Source organism: Saccopteryx leptura, chromosome 6 (assembly GCF_036850995.1).
Source record: "Saccopteryx leptura isolate mSacLep1 chromosome 6, mSacLep1_pri_phased_curated, whole genome shotgun sequence".
In the NCBI taxonomy this organism is placed as follows: Eukaryota; Metazoa; Chordata; class Mammalia; order Chiroptera; family Emballonuridae; genus Saccopteryx; species Saccopteryx leptura.
In genome coordinates, this window is record NC_089508.1 from 135,791,916 (window position 1) to 135,818,939 (window position 27,024).

Consider the following 27,024-nt stretch of genomic DNA (forward strand, 5'->3'; position numbering starts at 1 on the left):
ACCTGTACATATATTATCTATAAGAAACCCACCCCAGAACAAAAGATGCACATAGACTAAAAGAGAAGAAATGGAAAAAATTATTTCATGCAAATGAAAATGAAAAAAAGCTGGGGTAGCAATACTTACATCTGGCAAAATGAACTTTAAAATGAAGGTTATAGTAAGTAATAAAGAAGGTCACTACATAATGATAAAGGGAGCAATCCACAGCAAGATATAATCATTGTAAACATCTATGTGCCTAATATAGGAGTACCTAAATATATACAGCAGATTTTGATGGACATAAAGGGTGAGATCAACATAAATACTATAATAGTAGGGGATTATCATACTCCACTAACGTCAAAGGATACATCCTCCAGACAGAAAATAAACCAAAAAAAAAAAAAAGCAGCATTTAAGTGGCACACTACATCAACTGAATTTTGTAGATATCTTCAGAACCTTTCACCCCAAAGCAGCAGAATATACATTCTTTTCAAGTGCTCATGGTACATTCTCTAGACTAGACCACATGTTAGAAGACAAAACAAGTCTCAATAAATTTAAAAAGATTGAAATCATACAAGCGTCTTTTCTGATCACAATGCCATGAAGCTAAGAAATCAACTACAACAGAAAAGCTGAAAAACATTCAAACACTTGAAGGCTAAATAGCATGTTATTAAATAATGAATGGGTTAACAATGAGATCAAGGGAGAATTCAAAAATTTCCTTGAAACAAATGAAAATGAACATACAACAACTCAAAATTTATGGGATACAGCAAAAGCAGTCCTGAGAGGGAAGGTCATAGCATTACAGGCATACCTTAAAAAGCAAGAAAAAGCTCAAATAAACAACTTAACCCTGCATCTAAAAGAACTAGAAAAAGAACAAGTAAAGCCCACAGGAAGTAAAAGAAAGGAAATAATAAGATCAGAGTGGAAATAAATGACATAGAGGCTAAAAACATAATAGGAAGATGAACAATGAAACCAAGAGTTGGTTTTTTGAAAAGGTAAACAAGATTGATGAACCTTTAACCAGACTCATCAAGAAAAAAGAGAGGACTCAAATAAATAAAATTAAAAATGAAAGTGGAGAAGTAACAACTGACACCACAGAAATACAACTGATTTTAAGATAATGCTATAAAGATCTGTATGCCAAAAAATTGGACAACCTAAGCAAAATGGATAAATTTCTAAAACATAATATTCCAAAACTCAGTCTGAAAGAATTAGAAAACCTAAACAGACCGATGAAAATAAATGAAATTGAAACAGTTATCAAAAAACTACCAGCAAACAAGAGTCTTGGACCAGATGGCTTCACAGTCGAATTTTCCCAAATATTAAAAGAAGAACTAACACCTATCCTTCTCAAGTTATTTCAAAAAATTTGAGAGGAGGAACAATTCCAAGCTCCTTTTATAAGGCAAGCATAACCCTCATTCTAAAACCAGGTAAAGACCCTACAAAGAAAGAAAATTATAGGCTAATATAACTGATAAACTTAAATGCCAAAATTCTCAACAAAATATACATATTAGGAAACCAGATCCAGCAATACATGAAAAAAATCTTACATCATGATCAAGTGGTATTTATTTTGGGGAGGCAAGGCTGGTACAATATTTTCAAATCAATAAATGTGATTCATCACATAAACAAAAGGAAAGATAAAAATCACATGATAATATCAATAGATACAGAAAAAGCATTTGATAAAATCCAGCACCAATTTATGGTCAAAACTCTCAGCAAAGTGAGAATACAGAGAACATACTTCAACATAATAAAGGCCATGTATGACAAACCCATGGCCAACATCATACTCAAAGGTCAAAAATTAAAAGCAATCCTTTTCAGATCAGGAAAAAGGCAGGGGTGCCCCCTTTCAACACTCTTATTCAACATAGTTCTGGAAATCCTAACCACAGCAATCAGACAAGAAGAAGAAATAAAAGGCATCCAAATTGGAAAAGAAGAAATAAAACTATCAGTATTTGCTGATGACATAATACTGTACATAGAAAACCCTAAAGTCTCAGTCAAAAGACTACTAGACCTGATAAATGAGTTTGGCAAGCTGGCAGGATATAAAATTAATATTCAGAAATCAGTGGCATTTTTATACACCAACAATAAGCTGTCTGAAAAAGAAATTAAGGAAACAATTCCCTTCACTATAGCAACAACAAAAAAAATAAAATACCTAGGGGTAAATTTAATCAAGGAGATAAAAAACTTGTACTTGAAAAATTATAAACCATTGATAAAAGAAATGAAGGAAGGTACAAACAAGTGGAAGTATATACTGTGTTCATGGATAGGAAGAATAAATCTCACTAAAATGTCTATATTACCCAAAGCAATTTATAAATTCAATGCAATTTCTATTAAAATACTAATGGCATACTTTAAAGATATAAAACATATATTCCAAAAATTTATATGGAACTAAAAAAGAACCGAAATAGCCCCAGCATTCTTGAAGATGAAGAATAAAGTGGGAGTTTTCACACTTCCTGATATCAAGTTATACTACAAGGCCATTGTATTTAAAACAGCTTGGTACTGGAATAAGAACAGACATACAGACCAATGGAAAAGATCAGAGAATCCAGAAATAAACCCACATCTTTATTTTCAGTTGATATTTGACAAAGGAGGTCAGAGCACACAATGGAGTAAAGACAGTCTTTTTAGTAAACGGTGTTGGTAAAATTGGACAGCTACCTGCAAAAAAATGAAACTAGGCCACCAACTTACACCATTCACAAAAATAAACTCAAAATGGATAAAAGACTTAAATGTAAGTCATGAAACCATAAATATCTTGGAAGAAAACATAGGCAGTAACCTCTATATCTCTCGCAGCAATTTTTTTCTGATTTATCTCCACGGGCAAGTGAAATAAAGAGAGAATGAAGAAATGGGACTCTATTAAACTAAAAAGCATTCGCACAGCAAAAGACAACATGAACAAAATAAAAAGACAACCCATAAAATAGGAGAACATATTCGCCAATACATCTGATAAGGGGTTAATAACCAAATTTTATAAAGAACTTCTAAAACTCAATACCAGGAAGGTAAATAATCCAATTATAAAATGGGCAAAAGAAATGAACAGGCACTTCTCCAAAGAGGACATACAAATGGCCAATAGGCATATGAAAAAATGTTCAATGTCACTAATCATCAGAGAAATGCAAATTAAAACCACAATGAGATACCACCTCACACCTATCAGAATCGTGCTTATTAACAAAACAACACACAGTAAGTGCTGGCAAGGGTGTGGAGAAAAGTGAACCCACTTGCAATTCAGGTGGGAATGCAGACTTGTGCAGCCACTGTGGAAAACAGTATGGAGTTTCCTCAAAAAATTAAAGATAGAACTGCCTTTTGATGCAGCTATCCCACTTTTAGGAATATAGCCTAAGAATACCAAATCACTGATTCAAAAAAAGATATGCACTCCCGTGTTTTTTGCAGCATTGTTTACAATAGCCAAGATCTGGAACAGCCTAAGTGTCTATCAGAGGACAAGTGGATTAAAAAGCTGTAGTTCATATATACAATGGAATACTACACAGCCATGAAAAAGAAGGAAACTTTACTTTTTGTGACAGCATGGATAGACCTGGAGATTATTATGCTAAGTGAAATAAGCCAGGCAGAGAACGACAAATATTATATGATCTCACATATATGTTGAATCTAATGAAGAAAGTGAACTGAGGAACAGAACAGAGGCAGAGAGGGGGTCACAGTCAGACAGCATTCAAAAAAGGGGGCTGAAGGGATGGAATCAGAGAAGTTAAAGGGATTAGTAAAATTGTATATACATAACACAGAGATATAGATAATAGTACAGCAAATCCTAGAGGGAAGGGGGAAAGAGTTAAAGGGAGAGCTGAAAGGGGGTAAAAAAAGGGACACAGGGATGGGGGCTGAGGGATTTTTATTCAGTGGGACACTTGAATCCACATAAACACAATAAATTAAAAGTTAATAAAAATTTAAAAAATGGGTAGAGGACCTGAACAGACACTTCTTTCAAAAGGACATAAAAATGGCCAACATATATTTGAAAAGATGCTTACCTTCACTAGCTATTAGAGAAATGCAAATCTAAACTACAATGAGATACCACCTCACACCTGTTAGATTGTCTGTGATCAATAAGTCAGGTAATAACTAGTGTTGGAGAGGCTGTGGAGAAAAAGGAACCCTCATTCACTGCTGGTGTGAATGCAAATTAGTGTAACTATTATGGAAGAAAGTATGGTGGTTCCTCAAAAAATTAAGAATAGAATTACTATATGACCCAGCAATCCCTCTATTGGGTATATACCCCCAAAACTCAAAAACATTGGTACATAAAGACACATGCAGCCCCATGTTCATCACAGCATTATTTAAGGTGGCCAAGATATGGAAACAAGGCATATAGATTGATGGAACTGAATAGAGAGCTCAGAAATAAACTCATCCTTTTATAGTCACTTAATATTTGACAAAGTAGATAAAAACATACAATAACAGTTTGTCTTGGGAAAATTGAACATATACATACAAAATATTAAACTAGACCACCAACTTTCAGTCTCTAAACTATGAAAATCCTAGTAGATAACATAGGCAGTAAAATTGGACATTTCTCATAGCAATATTTTTTTCTGATATATCTCTTCAGGCAAGAAAACAAAAAAACAATAACCAAATGCATCTACATCAAACTAATTTTTTTAGAGAGACAGAGAGAGAGGGACAGATAGGGACTGACAGACAGGAAGGGAGGGAGATGAGAAGAACCAATTCTTCATTATAGCACCTTAGTTGTTCATTGATTGCTTTCTCATATGTGCCTTGACCTGGGGGCTCCAGCTGAGACGGTGACCCTTTGCTCAAGCCAGCGACCTTGGGCTGAGGCAGTGACCTTGGGCTTCAAGGCAGCAACCTTGGGCATCAAGGCAGCAACCCTGTGCTCCAGCCAGCGACCTTTGAGTTTCAAACCTGGGTCCTCAGCATCCCAGGCTCATGCTCTATCCACTGCGCCACCACCTGTTCAGGCCAAACTAAAATGTCTTTTCACAGCAATGTAAATTTATTACCCAGGTGGTGGAAACAAATGTGGGTTGCCACATTTGCATTACAAGTATTTAACATTTGTCAGCACATTTTGCAGAGACAAAAGAATACATAGGAAGCAACAGAAACAATCAACAAAATGAAAAACCCAGTCAATGGGAGAAAATATTCACGAATGATACATCTGATAACAGGTTAATATCCAAGATTTATGAAGAACTCATACCAGTCAACACCAAAGAAATCAATCCAAATAAAATACGGTAAAAAAATATGAATAAACATTTCTCCAATAGACATATAAAATAATGCTCAACATCACTAATCATCAGAGAAATGCAATTAAAACCACAATGAGAGGCCCTGACTGGGTACTCAGTTTGTTGAGCATTCTCCTGATATATTGAGGTTGCAGATTTAGTCCCCATCAGGGCACATAAGAAGCAACTAATGAAGGCATGGATGAGTGGAACAATAAATTGATGTCTTTTTCTCTTGCTCATCAATAAAAAAATTAAAAATAAATAAATTATTAAAACCCATACTTGTCAGAATGGCTATGATCAGTAAGTCAACAAACAAGTGGTGGCAAGGATGTGGAGAGAAGGAAATCCTCCTGTACTTTTGGTGGGAATGCAGATTAGTGTAGCCACTGTGGAAAACAGTATGAAGTTTTCCCAAAATGTTAAAACTGAAACTGTCTTAAGTCCCAGAAATCCCACTACTATGAATTTATCCAGAATTATATACAATAGCCAAGATTTGGAAGCAGTCCAAGTCCCCATCAGTAGATCAGTGGATAAAATAGCTGTGGCATATTTATACAATGAAGTACTACAGCCATAATAAGAAAGGAAAATATTACCCTTTGTGACAGCACGGATAAAATTGGAGAGCATTATGCTCAGTGAAATAGCTAGTCAGATAAAGATAGGTACTATATGATTTCACTTATAGGCAAAATCTGATAAAATAACTGATAACGGGTGTCTGGTGGCTGGGTGGGGCAGTGTAGATGGATTGTGCATCAACATATTTGATCATGGACACCAACAACCACGTGGTGATTTCTGGAGGGGAGGATGGGTAAGTGGAAGTGAAGGAGGGTATAGGGAGTATAAATGTTTTTTTGTTTTAATTTTGAAAATTAAATTTAACAAGGTGACATTGGTCAACAAGAGTACATACATTTTGGGCAAACTTCTCCATATCATTTGGACAGTCAATTATGTTGTATAACCATTACCCAAAGTCAAATCATCTTCTGTCACCTTATATTTGTCCCTCTTCATACCCTTTGCCCAACCCCCTTCCTGAATCACCACCCACTCCCCCTCTTCTGGTAATCCCTGAACTCCTATCTATGTACAAGAGTCTCAATTTTGTGTCTCACCTATGTGTGGAATCATACAGTTTTTAGCTTTTTCTGATTTACTATTTCACTCAGTATAATGTTATCAAGGTTCATCCATGTTGTCATAAAAGATACTATGTCATCATTTCTTATGGCTGAGTAGTATTACATTGTATATATGTACCACATCTTCTTTATCCAATCCTCTATGGAAGGGCATTTTGATTGTTTCCATGTCTTTGTCACTGTGAATAATGCTGTGATGAACACGGGGTTGCATGTGATTTTATGTACCAAAATTTTTTAGTTTCTGGCATATATACCCAGTAGAGGGACTGCTGGGTCATATGATAGTTCTATTATTAATTTTTCTAGGAACTGTCATATTTTCTTCCAAAGTGGTTGTACTAAATTACATTCCTACCAACAGTGAATGAGGGTTCTTTATTCTCTAAAGCCTCTTCAACACTTATTATTATTATTATTAGTCTTGTTGATAATAGCTAATTTAACAGGTGTGAAGTGGAGAAGTTTTGATTTGAATTTCTCAAATATTAATGAAGATGAGCATTTTTTTATATATATCTTTTGCCTATTTATATTTCTATTTGGGAGAAGTGTCTGTTCATATCTTCTCCCCATGTTTTTTATTGGGTTATTTGCTTGTTTGTTGCTGAGCTTTGTGAGTTCTTTATATATTTTGGATATTAACCCCTTATTTGAGCTGTTGTTTGCAAATATCATCTCCCATTTAGTTAACTGTTTTATTGTCAGATTCTTTTGCTATGCTAAAGCTTCTTAGTTTGATATAGTCCCATCCATTTCTTTTCCTTTACTTCCCTTGCCTTTGGAGTCAAATTCATAAAAGTGTTCTCTATGGCCAAGGTCCACGAGTTTAGTACCTGTTTTCTTCCATGTAACTTATTGTTTCAGATCTTATATTTAGATCTTTGATATACTTTGAATTAATTTTTGTGCAAGGAAACAAACTGTAGTCAAGTTTCATTCTTTTGCATGTGGCTTTCCAATATTCGCAGCACCATTTATTGAAGAAACTTTCTTGTGTGTGTTTTTAACTCCTATGACAAAGAAGATTTGCTCATATATATGTGGTTTTATTTCTGGGCTCTCAATTCTGTTCCAGTGGTCTGCATATCTATTTTTCTGCCAATACCATGCTGTTTTGATTATCATGGCTTTATAGTATAATTTAAATTCAGGTATTATAATGCCTCCAGCTTTGCTTTTTTTCTTCTTCTCAGGATTACTTTGGCTATTTGGGATTTTGTTTGGTTCCCTACAAACCTGGCAATTTTTTATCCCATTTCTTTAAAATATGACATTGGAATTTTAATGGGAGTTGCATTAAACTTGTATATTGCTTTGGCTAATATGGCCATTAAAACAATATTTATTCTTCCCATCCAAGAACATGGGATATTTTTCTATTCATTGTGTCTTTTTTGATTTCCTCTACTAATGCTTTGTAGTTTTCAGTATATAGATCCTTTACAGTCTTTGTTATGTTTATTCCTAGGTATTTAATTTTTTGTTGTTGCAATTGTAAAAGGGATTATTTTTCTGAGTTGATTTTCTGAAGTTTTATGGTTGGCATATATGAAAGCAATAGACTTCTGTGTATTAATTTTGTATCCTCTGACCTTACTGTATTGTTTTGTTGTTTCTTTTTCTTTATCTCCTTTTTAGTGAGAGAGACAGAGATAGAGATAGGAACAGAGAGAGAGAGACAGATAGGGACAGACAGGGAGGAAGGGAGAGATGAGAAACATCAATTCTTCCTTGTGGCACCTTTGTTGTAAATTGATTGTTTTCTTACATGTGTCTTTCCTGGGGGGAGGGTTACAGCAGAGTGAGTGACCCCTTGCTCATGCCAGCAACCTTTGGGCTCAAGCCAGTGACCATGGCATCTTGTCTATGATACCATGCTCAAGCCACCGGTCCCACACTCAGGCTGATGAGCCCATGCTGTAGCCAGATGAGCTTGTGCTTAAGCCGGCGACTTCAAGGTTTCGAACCTGCATCCTCTGCATCCCAGTCTGACACTCTATCCACTGCAACACCTCCTGCTCAGGTTGGTTTATTGTTTCTAGTAGTCTTTTTGTGGAGTCTTTGAGGTTTTCTAAATGCAGGATCATGTCATCTACAAAAAGTGAAACGTTTACTTCTGCTTTTCCGATATGAATGTCTTTTATTTCCTTCTCTTATCTGATTGCTCTGGCTAGAACATCCAGCACTATGTTGAATATTGGAAAAGCTTTCAGTTTTTTTTTACCATTTAGTATGACATTAGCTGATGGTCTGTCATATATGGTCTTTATTATGTTGAGGTGCTTTCCTTCCATATCAATTTTATTGAGTGTTTTAAACATAAAAGGATGTTGTATCTTATCGAATGTCTTCTTTGCATCTATTGATAGTATAATATAATTTTTGTTCTTTGTTTTGTTGATATGGTATATTATGTTTTTTTTTATGTATGTTGAACCATCCTTGTGCTTCTGAGATAAATCCCACTTGATCATGATGTATTATTATTATTTTTTTTTTCATTTTTCTGAAGCTAGAAACAGGGAGAGACAGTCAGACAGACTCCCGCATGCGCCCGACCGGGATCCACCCGGCATGCCCACCAGGGGCGACGCTCTGCCCACCAGGGGGCGATGCTCTGCCCATCCTGGGTGTCGCCATGTTGCGACCAGAGCCACTCTAGCGCCTGGGGCAGAGGCCACAGAGCCATCCCCAGAGCCCGGGCCATCTTTGCTCCAATGGAGCCTTGGCTGCGGGAGGGGAAGAGAGAGACAGAGAGGGAAAGCGCGGCGGAGGGGTGGAGAAGCAAATGGGCGCTTCTCCTGTGTGCCCTGGCTGGGAATCGAACCCGGGTCCTCCGCACGCTAGGCCGACGCTCTACCGCTGAGCCAACCGGCCAGGGCGATGTATTATTTTTTAATGTATTTTTGTATTCAATTTGCTAGTATTTTGTTTAGGATTTTTGTATCTGTATTTATTAAAGATATTGGTCTGTAGTTTTCTTTTTTTAGGTTGTCCTTGCCAGATTTTGGTATGAGGGTTATGTTGGCAACATAAAATGTTTTTGAAAGTATTGCTTTTTCAATTTTTTGGAAGACTTTGAGAAGGATAGGAGCCAAATCTTTGAATGTTTGGTAGAATTTACTAGTGTAGCAGTCTGTTCCTGGACTTGTATTTTTGGGGAGGTTTTTGATAGTTGTTTCTATTTATTCCCTGCTTATGTATTTATTTAGGTATCCCACTTCTTCATGATTCAGTCTAGAAAGATTGTATGGTTATAGAAATTTATTCATTTCTTCTAGATTGTTGAATTTGGTGATATATAGTTTTTCATAGTATTCTACAATGATCCTTTATATGTCTATTATGTCTATGGTAATTTCTCCTATTTCATCTCAAAGTTTGTTTATATGAGTGCTTTCTCTTTCTTCCTTAGTGATTCTTGCCAAGGGTTTATTGATTTTACTTATTTTTTCAAAGAACCAGCTCTCTGTTGTATTAATTTTTCCTATAGTTTTTCTGTTCTCAATTTTATTTATTTCTGCTCTAATTTTTATTACTTCCTTTCTTTTGCTGACTTTGGGTTGCCTTTGTTCTTCTTTTTCTAGTTCCTTAAGATGTGATGTTAAGTTGTTTACTTGGGCTCTCTTTTGAATTTTTATATAAGCCTGTAACGATATGAACTTCCCTTTTATTACTGCTTTTGCTGTATCCCAGAGATTTTGATAGGTCATGTTGTCATTTTTTTGTTTGTCTTTATGTATCTTTTGATATTTTCTTTTCTTTCTTCTTTGACCTAGTCATTTTTTAGAAGTATGTTGTTTAATTTCCACATTTTTGTGGGTTTACTTCCTTTTTGTAGTTGAATTCTAGTTTCAAAAACTTATGGTCAGAGAATATGCTTGGTATAATTTCAATGTTTCTGAATTTGTTGATGTTAGTTTTGTGGCCCAGAATATGATCTATTTTTGAGAATGTGCCATGTGTACTGAAGATAAATGTATATTCTGACATTTTGGGTTGAAATGTCTTGTAGAGGTCTATTATGTTCATTTATTCTAGTGTTTCATTTAAGGCCAATATTTCTTTATTAATTGTCTGTTTGATGAAGAATCTGGAACTGTCAACAGTGTGTTGAAATCTCCAAGTATGATTGTGTTTTTCTGTTTCTATTTTTAGATCAGTTAGTAGATGTCTTATGTATTTTGGTACTCCCTGGTTTGGTGCATATATATTAAGAAGTATTATGTCTTCTTGACACAATGGTCTCTTTATCATTACTAAATGGCCACTTTTGTCTCTGGTTACATTTGTTGTCTTGTAGTCAATATTGTCAGATATGGGTATGACTACAACTGCTTTTCTTTGGATATTATTTGTTTGGAGAACCATTTTCCAACATTTCATTTTGAATCTACTTTTGTCCTTGTAGCTTAGATGTGTCTCTTGAAGGCAACACACTGTTGTGCTTTGCTTTTTGATTCAATCTGCTACTCTGTGCCTCATTATTGGTGAGTTCAATCCATTTTTATTTAGTGTAATTATTGACACTTGAGGATTTCCTATAGCAATTTTATATATTGCTTTCTGATAGGTCTGTGTCTTGTTTGGTTCCTTTCTTTTGTTTTTCTGTCAGTTGTTTTTGTTTGGTGGTATTTCATACTTCTGTCCTCCATTTTTTCTTTTTTTAAGCTATGTGTTTCAGTAGTGGCATTTTCAAGGGTGGTTACCATTAGGTTATTAAAATAAAAATGATCATATTTATAAGAGTCCATTATCTCATGAGTGCTTCTGCAGTCCATCCTCCTTTATTACTGCTGATCTTTGTCCTCTCTCATATTACGTTATTGTCATAAATTATCCTTGTTTTTATTGTGATCTTGCTGGAGCTTTTAATTGTAGTTTTGTTTTGTTCTTTGTATCTAGTTGGATAACCCCTTTAATATTTCTCACTCTTGGGGTTTTCTGGTGATAAAATCCTTCAGGTTCTCTATGTCTGTAAATGTGTTTATTTCCCCTTCATATTTGAAGGATAGCTTTGATGGATATAGTATTCTTGGCTGGTAATTCCTCTTTCAGCACTTTAAATGTCCACTTTCTTTCTGGCTTGTAGAGCTTCTGATGAGAAATCATATGGTAACCTAATAGGCCTTCCTTTATATGTTATATTATTCTTTTCCCTAGTTGCCCTGAGGATTCTTCCTTTGTCATTGATTTGTGGTAATTTCATTATGATGTGTCTTGGAGTAGGTCTGTTTGGGCTGAGATAACTTGGTGTTCTGTTTGCTTCTTGGATTTGAAGCTCTCTTTCCACAGGTTTGGGCAGTTCTCATCGATTATTTGTTTTAATATGTTCTCCACTCCCTTTTTCCTCCCTTCTTCTTCTGATACACCCATTATTCTTATATTGCTCTCTCTGATGAAGTCAGACAATTCTTGTAGGGCTTTCTTATTTTTTTTTAAATTTGTGAGCTGTCTCTTTTTCTCTCTGTAGTATCTTTATTTGCCTGTATTCAATGTCACTGATTCTCTTCTCTATTTGGTCTGTTCTGTTAGCTAAGCTTGCTACCTCATTTTTCAGTTCATGTATTGAGTTCTTCATCTCTGTTTGGTTCTTTTTATAGTTTCAATTTCCTTGGTGAAGTACTCTTTTTGCTCATTAATTTATTTTTAAGGTCACTAAATTGCCTTTCAGTGTTTTCTTGTGTCTCATTGAATATTTTTAGAATTTCCATTTTGAATTCTCTGTCATTTAGCTTCAAGTTTTCCATGTAATTGAGATATTTTTCTAAAGATTTTTCATTTTCTTTTTGAAGCCATAGTATTCAATTTCTTCTTCCTTGATGACGTTTGAGAGTGATATTGTAAATAACACTAACAAGAAATAACTAAAAAATAAAAATTTAAAATTACAGTGAAAAAACAGAAATTCTATAATTTATAATAAGAAGAATAAAAAGATACAGAGAACAAAGAGTGGAAACAGGAAAAATTAAAAAAAGAAGAAAATGAAATAAAAAACAAAAGAAACCACAAAAAAAGGTAAGAAATATAATAATTTGCAGAAAAATGAAGTTCATATGAACAGAAAAAAATGAAGAAGAAGAAAAAAGAGAGAATAAAGGAATAAATGAGAAAGTATCAGAAATAAAACCCTCATGTAAAATAAGAAAAAATATAACAACTAAAGATAGCAAAGTTCAAATGGGAAAAAGGAGAAAGGATAAAAAGGAAAGAAAAAAATGAGGAAAAGCAAAAAAAAAATATATTTTTTTCAGTTTTGAGAGGTTACTTTTTCCTCTTTCCTGCAGGTGGCATTGTATTATGTTTTGCCTCTGTGAGATTTTTGAGTGGAGCTTTGTTGAGACATTGTTGTGGTAGCTGCAGTCTTATTGGTGGGTGGGGCTTGTGGCTAGGTCTTTTCAATTTTATGTCTCTAGTCAACCATTTTATACCTACCACCCACTTTTGTATCTCTGTTAGTAGTAAAATTTTCTAACCGTCCACTGGTTCCACAGTAATGGTGATTTATAAAGTAGAGTTACAGCAAGTTAAAGCATATCATAATAATTACTTACCAATTCCTTTATGTTGGATTTTCACTAAGTTTGGTAGAATAAATCTTTATAAAACAACCCTCTATAGTTAAATCTATCTTTTTATTTATACTTTGGTTGCTCCGCTACCACCCACCATGAAAGCTGGAATGCCCACTAGTGGGCGGTAGGGACCAGGTTGACTACCATTGCTCTGGATGGTGGTCCCCACTCTCAACAGAGGGGATCAAAAATGGGCGCTTCCACCTCTCACCAGAAAGAGCAGCCCCAGGTCATCTGATGTGGGGGATCCACCTCTGCCACTCTTCTCCCAGTGAGGAGAGCAATGCTGGACCTGGGAGGCTGGGGGATCATAACCTGGTCCTCCCTCTCATACCACTCAAAGTGTCACTGGTGGGCAGGGTAGAGCAGGGGCTGTGGGTGGGAGCCAATTGTGCCCACATGATGGGCATCCTGAACTCCACGAGCAAAGCTTGCACAGATAAGGTAACATCAGATGGCAGATCAAGAGTGCCTCAGTGAAGTAAAGGCCAAACTCCGTGGAAACACGTGCTGATCGAGCACACCAGTGTACTGCAGGAGACCAATTTCCATGAGCTAATTGCATGCAGATTGAGGGAGCACTGCAGGCTGTGCCCATGCTGGGTACCAGCAATCGCAAGTGGAGCCCAGTGATACGGGTCGACCATGTGAACTGGTAGTATCCCTGCTCTTGGTTGCATGCTCGCCTTAATTCAGCTCCTTCCCCTCTGCCTCACAGTCTCTCCACTGCTCCTGACTCCAAAACAAAACCCACGCTAAAAGTGCCTCCCTCCCTCGGATCAATGAGGAAAGAGAAAAACTTGGTCTTCTAGCTTTTGCCCCTCCTCTGGGAATGTGTCCTATCATCTTCTGCCCCACATTTCACCCTGTCCCACCTTTAGTCCATTTGCTGTGTGAATCTTTCAGGCACACCTTCGAGCTCAGCTGTGGTTCCTTCTCTGCAATATAGCTGTTCAATTTGTTGAAATTTCAAGGGGAGAGACCAAGGGTATCTCTCACATTGCCATTTCTTTGACATCACATATTATCATCTAAATGGCTTTTGAAGGAGAATCATCCTGGGTGGCAAACTTGCAATACAATGTACAGGTGATATGTCATGGAATTATGCACCTAAAACTTCTATAATTTTGTTAACCACTGTCATCCCAATAAACTCAATAAAAGGAAAAAAATCTAAAAAATAAAAAGTGGTACCACTCAGCTATAAAAATGATGAAATAGTGCCATTTGCAACAACATGGATGGACCTAAAAGGTATTATGCTAAGTAAAATAAATCAGTTGGAAAAGGACAAGAAATATATGTTTCACTCATATGTGAGATATAAAACAAATAGCAACAAATACAGAAACCTAAATATACTAAAACAAAACCCTACTCATAGATTACAGAACAGAATGGTGGGTTTAATACATGGTGATGGAAGGGGATTAGTCTTCCAGTGGGGAGCACACAATAGAATCTACAGCTGTCATATAAAGTTGTATACCTGGAATTTATATAATGTTACTAACCAATGTTAGCCAATAAATTTAATAATAATTTTAAAAAGAAATTGAATTTCTCCTTCCTCTACTAAAAAGACACTGAATAGATTAAGAAATATGTCTTCATAAATGTGTTAACGAGATATAAATAAATTCTAGATAATTATTACCAGTAAAGATACATTTACAACATTCATTTTCAAGAGGTAATACTGAATGTGATGAACTTCCTCTTTTAAACAGCATTTATTATACTCAACTGGCCTTTTTTTAATGCCTGTTCTATTTTTTATGCTGGCTAGTCTTCACATGGTACCTCATATCTTCATAAAATTCTGCAGGATAAACATTATTTTTTCTTTAATTTTTTCTCTATTTATTTTAGAGAGAGAGAGGAAAGGATGAGGGAGAGAGAGAGAGAGAGAGACAAACAGACACACACACACACAGAATAACATCACTTTGTTATTCCACTTATTTATGCATTTATTCTTTGATTCTTGTATGTGCCCTGATCAGGGATCAAAACCACAACCTTGGTTATTGGGATAATGCTCTAACCAACAACTGAGCTACCAGCCCAGGGTTTAAGATAAACACTATTAACCCCAGTTTGCAAACAGAGAATATGAGAATCAGATAAAAGTTTTCTCAAAATTTGCAACATGGGAGATAGAACCAAGTTTCTAAGTAATGACTGAATGTAAAGCACTTATTTATTGCTCCCATGATTATCCTGCATTCAATATTTTGGTTTTGGTTGGGCATTTTGACATAACTTTGTGGAATAAAGAACTTTCTTAGCTTAAAACTGTTATTTTTATGATTAATTTAATTTAATTTTAAAATGGAATAAATTCCCTAAATTGTAGAGCTCATTGTAATCAGTGAGTTTTCTACCATGGCTCCATATACACCCTTTTCCTCAGGAACACCTAAATGGTAAACTGTTTTAGACGAGGTACTACAATTTTCCGTACTGGAGCACATGCACCAGATGCATGAGGTTTGGGGTAGTGTATTACTTATTCTATAATTTAGGTTTTAAAAGGTTAGAGGCTGGGTAAAAAAGGTGAAAGGCTGAAGCAAAGCAAAACAAAACAAAACAAAAAAAAAAAAAGAAAAGAAAAGCTCTCCTGTTGAGAAAGAATTAAGCCTTTAAGCTCATTTTTACACAAAAATCATCACATTATTCTCCTCAAATCCATTCAGTAGACTCAAAAAAGTTCAACTCTTCCATGTGCCCAGAGGAGGTTTAAGGTTGGCTGAGGCCCTGGCAGCAGAAGAAAATATTGGGCCCTTAAAAAAAAAAAGAGTCAGGGAAAATAAAAATACATGTTAAACATATTTTTAAATAAATAAAAAATATTATGTACTATTAATGTTAAAATTGCACATATGAAACCACACTTGTTATTAGAAAAAAGTGTTAAGTGGGGTTTTGCAGGGCTCTTCAGAAGTCGAGGTCCAGGGTGCACGCCTGGTGTGCCTGCCATTAAATCTGCCTCTGCATGTGCCTTTCAAAGCTTTCCAAAAACCAAGAACATAAAACAAGCTGTCTCTGTATAGACCTTCTCAATCCTACCTCTGCACTTCTGCATGTGTTGGGTTGTCCTTTCTCTTCCTTTGAACCTAGCTAGGTTTTATCAATTTTTTTAGTTCTAGGTCAAGTACCTTATATTGATTCCTTGGCCTCTTTTGAAGTTCTGTGGCACTTTCCCGAATATCACTTTCTTTTAAAATTTTTTATTTATTTTTTTAGAGAGAGGAAGAGAGAAAGAGAAAGGAACATTGATTTTTTTTGTTTCACTTATTTAAAATATATTGGTTGATTCTTATATGTGCTCTTATCAGGAATCAAACCCTCAACCTTACCTTGACACATTTGGTCAATGCGAACCAACTGAGTACTGGACCAGGGCTCCTAACATCTCTTTTGACACCCAAATTCTAATATCTTTTGTTTTTTTTAATTCTGTGTGTATTTTTCTGGCTTTAAAAATTGAATACAGACTTCTTCAGGGCAGGGATTACTCTTTGTGTTTCACATTGCTTATAGAAGGCCAGGCACTTAATCAATGTTTATTGAGTAAAATCACATCACAACAAACACAATTAACATTTGCCACTCCCCTCCTTCTATTTTCTTTAGAATAGGACACAGGTACTTTTTATTTTTAATAATACTCTATATTATTATTATTATTATTATTAGTGTTATCATTATGTTTACCTGAAGAAACTGCACACATATCGAGTGGCATAAAAATAAAATTATGACACATTAACCAGGATAGGTCAATGTCCACAGAAATACAAATGATTTTAGTATTTTTGCATAATAAAAGTATATATATATATATAATACATATAATGTAATACTGCCTGACCTGTGGTAGTGCAGTGGATTAAAGCATTGACCTGGAACGCTGAGGTTGCCAGTTTGAAACCCTGGGCTTGTCTGGTCAAGGCACTATAGGAAACAACTACTATGAGTTGATGCTTTTAGCTTTTCTTCTTTCTCTCTCCTATCTCTAAAAATCAATAAATAAAGTCTTTACAAATATATAATATAATACTTAAATTAGATTAAAATTATTTTGTGTGCATTCAAGGAGATAATAAGCAAAGTATTAATCTGTAAGAAAAATAATATGCCACTTGCTTGAACTATAGTTGAATATTGTAGCTTTATGTAGGGGTCCACTGATTATAGCAAGATCCTCCTATTTCTTCATTCTTTAGGCTCTGTACTCTCTTGCAGATATTTGGTTTTATAGAGGCTGGGTCATTGTTTTCTCTGGTGTTCTGCCTCTGGATCAGATATCTGCTGCCTCCCAGTTTTTCTCTCTATTACTTTTGTTGGTTTCCTCTTGTGTCAACACAAAGCTACCAGAAGAGAAAGGATGAGCAGAGAGATGGGAAGGGTTTGAAAATCTGATGGACAGAATCAGGTGGAGAGTAGATAAACAAAGAAGAATACAGATGGTTGATGAACTTTTATAATCTTTTATCTTTTATGTGTTAAAGTCTTGCTTGGTTGATACAGGTGGCAGTTTGTTATTAATGTTAATATTCAGTGTAATTGTGTTTGGTTATTCAATCATATCAAAAAATGTTTTGGAATGGTATTCATGAGCTTAATCTTGTTCTTTCAATAGAAAAGCTTTAATATATATATATTATATATACATATTCCTATATACATATATATATACATATTCCTGTTAAGTTCTTATAAATGTAAAAGATGTATATCATCAGAAGGTTCATTTTACATTAAGTAATATATATTTTTATTTTATCGATAGTGAATTCTCTGTATACTCAATTTCATATGTAGTTATCTTACTGAAATTATTGTAGTTATAATACTGAAATTGCCTTAAATATTAAAATGCTTGGTCATTTTAGATAAATTAAAATGACATATTTCAAGTTGATGCAGAATTTTGAACTTGTACACTATCATCTTCAGACAACATGTCTAGTACTTTCTGAAGTATTATAAATATTCCAACAGACAGGGGGACTATATATGTCAAGCTGAGAACTTGGGGCACTGCTTTCTGTTGTCTATGAATTTGTTTCCTGCTGAGTGTTTGGTATCTGGAGGATTCTGACACCAATATCACATTTGCAGATGTGCAATATTTTCTCCCTCATGGCCATATGTATATTTTATGTATATGCAGAAAGAGTTATATTTTCAGTAATATTCTAACACAATAATATCTAAGATGACACCATAAAGGAAAAATTTATCACACTGGCATTAAAACATGAGTACCCCTGTTTGGAAATAGTTGTATCTTGGAGTACACAAATGATTTCCCTGAAATGTAGTAAATAATTTTTGTACACTAGGCTTTCATTAAAGCAAGAGCTGTTGCAACAATAGACTTTCCCTCTGGGATTTGTATTTGCTATATGGAGGCTTTTAAATGGATTTATTTTCTTGGGTGTACACTGTGGTTCTCCTTAGAATGACTCTCTTAGGGGGAAAATACATATTTATTTTCTTCCTACACAAGTTTTTTATCTTTTACCTCACTGTTATAATCCAACTTTAAATGCTATTTTATGGGAAATGGTTTGCAGTGCCCTCATCTCTTGAAGTCCCGGTGGTTTTTATAAAAAGATGGTACAGGTACTTGGAAAATGTTAGTTAGCTAGGACGTAAAAATGAATTTGCTTATAATATTCTCAGGAACATACTGAAAGTAAAAAAGAACTGAAGTTTGAGTTTTGGTTTGAGAGAAGAGGACAAGAGAGAGTATGGGATATAGAGACAGTGTTTCAGAAAAGCAATGAATGTGAACTTAAGAAAGGTAGCAGCCTTTCATGGTTCAGCAGCAGGTAATCACAGGTAATAAAAGAAAATACAAATCAGAACAGCACGTGGTAGAATGGGTATTTGTGGGGCCTGGTTGATTTCCCTAGTGTTTAGTCCATATATACATTATAGAAGTCTTCTCAGGATCTCCAGAGAAATTGAAAGTCAGTCACATGCTGCATAGAAGTTTCATTATCTTTTAAGAATTTACATGTTTTTAGACCAGAATTTTATAAAGCACTACTCCAGTCAAAAGTGTAAGAATCTCCTGACACTGCTTTGTATGCTTTATTTAAAATGGAAAGATTTTTGATAGAGGCAATTGTGTAGGACAAAATGGAAAGCAGAAGTAAAACAATCTACTGATGGGTCTCCTAGGAAGTTAAATAGGTGTTCCCAGGTCATCATTCATTCTACAGAGCAATATGGATATGGCTCAGCCCCTTAAAGAATAGACAATTCTAGATTTTTGCGAGGAAGAAATAGTCCTGGCTCCACAAGCAGAGGCAGGGCCTGTGGACCTATGAAGTGGGCAGAAAGAAGTGATGTTACCTCTCCAGCACTGTAACTTCGGAGCCTCTGGAGGTGTTGTCGATGCGTCAGATGATTGGGAACACGACCATTCTGAAGAGGTATTCGGGGGTCAATGAAAGTGGTGGCTCGATTGTTGTGGTCCACAAAAAAAGACTGCAGACAAACCAGTTAAAAACAAAACAAAACAAAACACCATGAGAATGAGCCATAACAAAGTGAATAATGTAAGGGAATGGTACAGGGTTCAGGCATCATGTTTATTTGTCTTTCATTTTTATCAACTCAAAATTAGATGGAAAATAGGGGCAATGTGCATCATTTTTGCTCAGTACTTGAATAAAGCAAGAGCAGTCATTAACACTTTACACTGTGGAGTTATACAGTAGTAATCATTATGTTTTATTTTAATATGCAAAATATGATAGATATTTAATAGATAAATAATTCTACCGATTAACTTCTACAGCATTTAACTTTTTTCACAGCATTTAATTTTTAAAAAATGTTCATTTTTACTACAGAATTATCACAGTCTCACTGAGGAAAAAATTAAAAAAAATTAAATAGTAAAAAAAATCTCAAATATCACAATCTAAAGGCAATCAACAAAATATCTTGATTTTTTTGTTTTTTCTTTTTCTATGCAAATATATATATTTTTGCCCATCAACAATTATAATTAAGTTATGATATTTTGCCTATTATTTTATTAACATTTCCATGTTATTAAATATCTTAACAGAATTTTAATAAGCATGTAGTATTCAGTTTTATAAATGTGTAATAATTACTTTCAGCACTCTGAAAAATAACAACAGTGTATTTCACAGAACTAGAATAAATAACCCCAAAATTTACATGTAACAACAAAGACCACCAATGACTGCAGCAATCTTGAGAAGGAAGAACAAAGTTGGAGGTATCACAGTACCTGATAGTAAACTATACTTCAAAATAAACTAATGAACAAAATAGAAAAAGAAGCATGGACAAATGGAACAGAATAACAGTTGTCAAAGCGGAGGAAGGTAAGGACTGGGTGAAAAAAGATGAAGGGATTAGCCAAAAACCATATATATATAACACATAGACACAGACAACAGTGTGGCGATAGCCAGATGGAAAGTAGGGTGGGAGCAAGGAGGAGGGTAAAGGAGGAGAAAATGGGGTCAGAAAGAGACTTTGCTTGGGGTGGAAAGTGCATAATGTGGTATGCAAATGATGTTTTATTGATATTTACACTTGAAACCTGTATGGTTCTGCTAACCAATGTCATCCCAATAAATTCAATTAATATAACAAACAAACAAACAAAAATAAATAAATAAATAAATAAATAGAACCCCTATTCTTTAATATTATGGGAATCAAAAGAGCATGGTACAATCACAGAAACAGGCACATAGGTCAATGGAACAGAATAAAAAGCCCCAAAATAAACCCACACCTATACAGTTAGTTAATATTTTAAAAAAGAGGCAAGAATATATAATTGTATAAAGAGAGTATCTTAAATAAATGCTAGTGAAAAAATTGAATGGATACATGAATAAAATAAAACTATAGCACCTTATTATACCATATACACGAATAAATTCAAAATTGATTAAAGATTTAAATGTGTGAATAATAAACATAAAATTCCTAGATTAAAGTATATATTAGCAGGAAAACCTTTGACATTTGTTTTAGCAATATTTTTTTCTGCTATACCTCCTTGGGCAAGGAAAACAAAAGAAAAAAAATAAACAAATGGGACTACATGAAAATAAAATTTTTTGCAGAAAGTAACCATGAGCAAAATGAAAAGAAAACCTGCCAAATGGGAGAAAATATTTGCCAATGATAAATCTGATAAAAGGGGTAATGTCCAAAATTTATAAAGAATTCACACAACCCAATACCAAAAAATATCCAAATGATTTAATTAAAAATTTGATAGGACCTGAGTAATCTTCAAGAAGACATACAGATGGCCAATAGACATATGAAAAGATGCTCAACATCACTAATCATCTGAGGTACGGAAAATAAAACCACAATAAATTACCATTTCACACATGTCAGAATGACTATTACCTTTTTTTCCTTTTTATTTAGATAATTAAATTTAATGGGGTGACACTGATTAATAACAGTACATAGTTTCCAGGTAAACATTTCTATAGCATTTGAACTGCTGATTATGTTGTATACCCATCACCCAAAGTCAAATCATTTTCTGTCACTGTATATTTATTTGTTCCTCTTTACTCTCCTCTCCCCCTCCCTCTGGTAACCACTTCACTTTTATCTATGTCCATGAGTCTCAGTTTTATATCCTACCTATGTGTGAAATCATATAGTTCTTAGCCTTTCTGATTGACTTATTTCACTCACTTCACTCAGTATACTGTTCTCATGGTCTGTCCAGGTTGTCATAAATGGCAATATGTCATTATTTCTTATGGCTGAGTAGCATTTCATTGTATATATGTACCACATCTTTTTTTATCTAATCCTCTATTGAAGGATACTTGTTTCCACGTCTTTACTACAGGGAATAGTGCTGCAATAAACATGGGGATGCATGTGTCTTTACCTACCAATATTTTTGAGTTTTTTTGGTAGATATCAAGTAGAGGAATTGCTGAGTCATATGGCAGTTCTATTCTTAGTTTTGTAGAGGCTGTGGAGAAAAGGAACCCTTATTCACTGTCGGTGGGAATATAAATTGTTATAGCCATTAAAGAAGACAGTATTATGGTTCCTCAAAAATCTCAGAATAGAACTACCATATGACCCAGCAATCCCTCTACTGCAGGGGTCTCAAACTCGCAGCCTGCGGGCCGCGAGTTTGAGACCCCTGCTCTACTGGGTATATACCCAAAAAACTCAAAAACATTGGTATACAAAGACACATGCACCCCCATGTTTATTGCAGTATTATTCACAGTGGCCAAGACATGAAAACAACCAAAGTGTCCCTCAATACAGGATTGGTAAAGAAGGTATGGTACATATATACAATAGGAATACTACTCAGTCATAAGAAACAATGACATAGTGCCATTTATGACAACATGATGGACCTTCAGAACATTCTACTGAGTGAAATAGGTAAATCAATAAATGTTAAGAACTATAGTATATAATTTCACACATAGGTGGGATATACAACTGAGACACATGGCACATGGACATAGATAAAAGTGAGTGGTTTCTAAGGGGAGGGTTTGGGTCTGGGGTGGGGCAAGGGAGTAAAGAAGGAAAAATATAAGGTGATGAAAAATGATTTCACTTTGGGGGATGGGTACACAACATAATCAACAGTTCAAATGCACAGAGATGTTCCCCTGAAACCTATGTACTCTTATTATCAATGTCATCCCATTAACTTTAACTTTCTAAAAAAAGAAAAATATTGTTGGGGAGAACTAGTTTTGTTTAAGTCACACAAATGCAGAATGCAAGCAAGTTAACATGGCACAGACTCAATATGCCCACTCCCATTCATGTCTGTCACGCTGTTTTAATGAGAAGTGAAGGCTTATTGGGGAATTCAGAATGAGTAATCTTAAAATGTCACTCCCATTTAACTAATAATTTCATTCCTGAGAGTTAGCTATAAGGAGGTAAAACAGTAGAAAGGTCATTGAACAGAATCTAATTTCAAGTTCCAAACCTAAGTTTAAGGAGATTGTGGGGCAGCTGTGTTAGGCTTGCTCACTGGTGTACCAACCAGCTGCAAGAACTTTGCCCGATTGGTATGTGAGTATGTGACTGTGCCATGTGTGAATGGCCTATATAAGGCTTATGGTGCTTGTGCTCAGGGGATTGTGGATGGTGGATTGTGGACTGCCTGCCTGCCACCGTGAGGGGTCATTTTGCTTTGCCCAAGAAGAGGTTTTCCCCTGCCTGTGTGCTCATCTGCCATTGCAAGAAATTATTAAACGGGAATGGCCCAACGCTTTCTGGTTCCACAGTTTCTCTACTGTCTGCCTGAAACCAATGTGACCTGCCTGGCTTCAGCCACCAGCATTACAAAGATGTAGACAGTAGTTCTCAAATGCAGATGATTTTGCCCCACAGTGGGTATAATGCTGATGGCCGAGGCCAGGTAGGTTCACAATGGATTCCGGCAAATGGTAGAGGAACTGCGGAGCCAGAAAGCGGTGGGGCATTTTGTTTAATAGATTCTCGCAAGAGTGAATGAACAGTCAGGGGAAAACCACTTCCTATGGTAGCAGGTGAATGAACGAACAGCAAAATGACCTCTCACAGTGATGGGCAAGTGATCCATAATCTGCCCTGAGGGCAAGCAGCTACACACTGGCCCTGCCACATGCTCACACACTAATCATGCAAAATGCAAGCGAGCAAGCCTAACACAGCTGTTTTCCCTACAGTCTGGCATATACTAAGGACAAAACTTGGTGTAGGTGCTACTGGCCTCAGTGTACCGAGGCCAGGGATGATGATAAACATCCTACAATGCACAAGCCAGAAAGCTTGCTGTGTATAAGTTCTTCTTCCTTTCCTCCTGGTGGCCAATGGCCATCTTAGACCCGTAGGCTCTCCTCTCCTTTGTCAACCTTCCTCCTCACTTTCTCACTGTCTTCTTCTTTAAGGAAAGAGCCCCTTTGATGAAAAGCCCACATAGCAGTCGCACTCACCTTTCCCTGCTGGTCCGTTTTGATCTCCCAGCCCCGAGGCAATTCCAGCCCTGTGTCTGCAAACATGTTGATGAAATTCACCAAGTCTCGGTTATGCTGGTAGCGTTCAAAATTGCGTGCATCCCGCCGGACTTTCAGAATCATGTGCTTTAAGCAGGTGCTACTGGTGAAGACTCGGTAAGCATTCTGAGATGGGGTCAGAGCCAATTGGGATAGGGAGTAAAGGATTAGGAAAAACACAGACCAAGTACATTTTGAGAACATTAAGGTCATGTAATGTGATTTCTACACAGTGGGTTTTTTGTTTGTTTGTTTTTTCTGTGAGCCTTGAGGAGGTGGCCTCAGAAGCAGAGATCTTGCTCAAAAATTAAAAGTGCACCCATAAACACACATGAACCTGTTTGTGATCCCTACTCTTCCTGCTGCTCTGCATCCTTTAACACAATCAACCTCCAGTGTGCTTCCAAGTCACCCCTCCCTTTGTCCTCCCTCTCTTTCAGCAGCTTGGCTCTCAAGTCTCTCTACCTCTTGGCTCCTCTCTCCTCTCTTTCCTCCATGGATCCTTCTCTGATCACACAGGTCTGTCTGTGCTCCTTTCATCTGTCTACAACAGAGACTATTAATTTAGTGTTCCTGGGATTTAAGTCAGGACTTCAAAGGTCCGTCACTTATTTGATTCTTCTATAGAAATGTTTGTGCATGGAGGGGCTGTGGGATGAGAAAAACAAAGGAAGTTTTAGGAATTTCTAATTGTGCAAATAACAATTTTTTGGCACATGGGGATGATGTGTGCTCCTGCTGGCCCAAGGCCCCCTGATGCCCAGTGCTGGCATTCTTCCCCTTCAGTGCTCACCCCTGTACCACAGGGCAGCTGTTCTGGGTCTAACCACCGCATGGCTTCTCAAATATAACCTGGTGAATACTGATCTCCTTCTCTGCCATGACATTTTTCAGCTCATTCAACTACTGCACCTGCCTATTGTAGTTACCACCTAACACAGGTGCTCGAAGCAAAAAGGATTCAGACTTTCTTGAGTCCTCATCTTTCATCACCTCTTGATCACAGTGGTCCCAAGAACTATTATTGATTCCACTTGGAAATATTTCCTGAACTGAGTTATTCCTTTCTAATGAGGCCAGCCCCTTAGTTAGCAGGCCTTGATCATCTATCACTTGAGCTGTTGAATCAGCTTCTAGTCTTAGCCTCTCAGTTTCTCTTCTACACTTCTGCCAGAAAAAAAAAAATTACTTCAACAAACATCCTGATCATGTAATCCTAATGTCTAAGACTACTGCTGTTTCCTGTTGCCTACTGAAGTAGATCTGGGTTCCCTTTCATGTCTTACATGGCAATTCTCTCTTTTTCCTCTAGACCCTCTTTCCACTTCTGCCTGTCATCACACTGCAGCCATACCAGGTCCCTTCCCAGTTGCAGTATTTTTTTCCTCTGCCTGGAACTTCTCTACCTAATGTCAATCTTTTTTTTTTTTTTTCCATTTTTCTGAAGCTGGAAACAGGGAGAGACAGTCAGACAGACTCCCGCATGCGCCTGACCGGGATCCACCCGGCACGCCCACCAGGGGCGATGCTCTGCCCACCAGGGGGCGATGCTCTGCCCATCCTGGGCGTCGCCATGTTGCGACCAGAGCCACTCTAGTGCCTGAGGCAGAGGCCACAGAGCCATCCCCAGTGCCCGGGCCATCTTTGCTCCAATGGAGCCTTGGCTGCGGGAGGGGAAGAGAGAGACAGAGAGGAAAGCGCGGCGGAGGGGTGGAGAAGCAAATGGGCGCTTCTCCTGTGTGCCCTGGCCGGGAATCGAACCCGGGTCCTCCGCACGCTAGGCCGACGCTTTACCGCTGAGCCAACCGGCCAGGGCCCCTAATGTCAATCTTAAAGATGTTGAATCTCCTGTTTGGAGAGCATTTCATTCCTCACTGAGGTCAGGTTGTGTCTTGACAGGTTAGACTGATTTTTTACATATCTGTTGCTCAAAAAAAAAAAAAAAAAAAGAAAAGAAGAGGCTCTTGCTATTTAGATGTTGCTCTAATCTGTCTTTGTGGCTACATCACCCAATTCTGTGTCTGAACTACAAAAAGTATTTGTCATATGAAAGAATAAATATAGTGACATCATGTCATTGTTTTCTTGAAAATACACACATAAAGTGAGTTGAAAATATTACATATGTAAAAATTACATCAAGTGTAAGTTAAGCATGATATTTAAAAAACTAATTATATTAAAAAACATTTATCTAGGAGAAATCTATTTTAAAGTTTTATTAACAAAAGTGATTTTATAAAATGATTCGGGGTTAAGAGAATCTGTCAACTTCATAATCTTGTTCCTTTAAACTTTTAACAATAACAAAAATACATATATTTTTCCAAAGCACTTTTACTGACATGAACACTTTTGAGCCTATCCAAAACCTCTAGACTAAACATTTCCAAATCCAGTTCTTCTCATTTTTGGGGGGAGACTCACAGAGTGAAAAGAGTGGAATGAGCTGCTTTTTTTGTTTTTGTTTTTTCTTGCTTGGTTAAAATGTACCCCACTTCATGTACCAAATGACTTTGGCAAAATTCTATTTTTGGTCTTGATCAAAGCCAGGCTAGGCTCACTCTGCAGGTTTGGAGCACTCACAAAATTGGCATGCAGGAACGTGAAGAACTCAGGATTGGTGATAAACTTGACTGCTGGAGACTGCAACAACAAGGTGATTTTTTGTGAGTTCACTGGAGAAAGTGACCCTTCTCTCCTCAGATCTGAAAAGGTGAAGCAAAGCAACAGAGTTCATTAGAAGAAAGTAATTCCAAACACAGTACCTTTTTCTGCATGCCAACAGCACACATGCCTTTACTTACACAGTTGAGTGAATTATTGTTTTTAATAGTAATCTGACCATGAGTCAGGA

The 27,024-nt window shown here is 36.3% G+C and overlaps 1 protein-coding gene across 2 annotated transcripts in view; it reads right to left on the reverse strand.

The window, feature by feature from the left end:
• The window catches only part of HECW1 (HECT, C2 and WW domain containing E3 ubiquitin protein ligase 1), a 512,769-nt gene that overhangs the window by 143,754 nt on the left and 341,991 nt on the right, over positions 1 to 27,024 (reverse strand). For both annotated transcript variants that reach the window (XM_066342679.1, XM_066342680.1), the window contains 3 exons: positions 26,754 to 26,875; positions 24,108 to 24,293; positions 19,471 to 19,605 (listed from right to left, as the gene is read on the reverse strand). In XM_066342679.1, the coding sequence (XP_066198776.1) occupies positions 19,471 to 19,605; positions 24,108 to 24,293; positions 26,754 to 26,875 (443 nt within the window). The remainder of the gene's footprint in view (positions 1 to 19,470; positions 19,606 to 24,107; positions 24,294 to 26,753; positions 26,876 to 27,024) is intronic.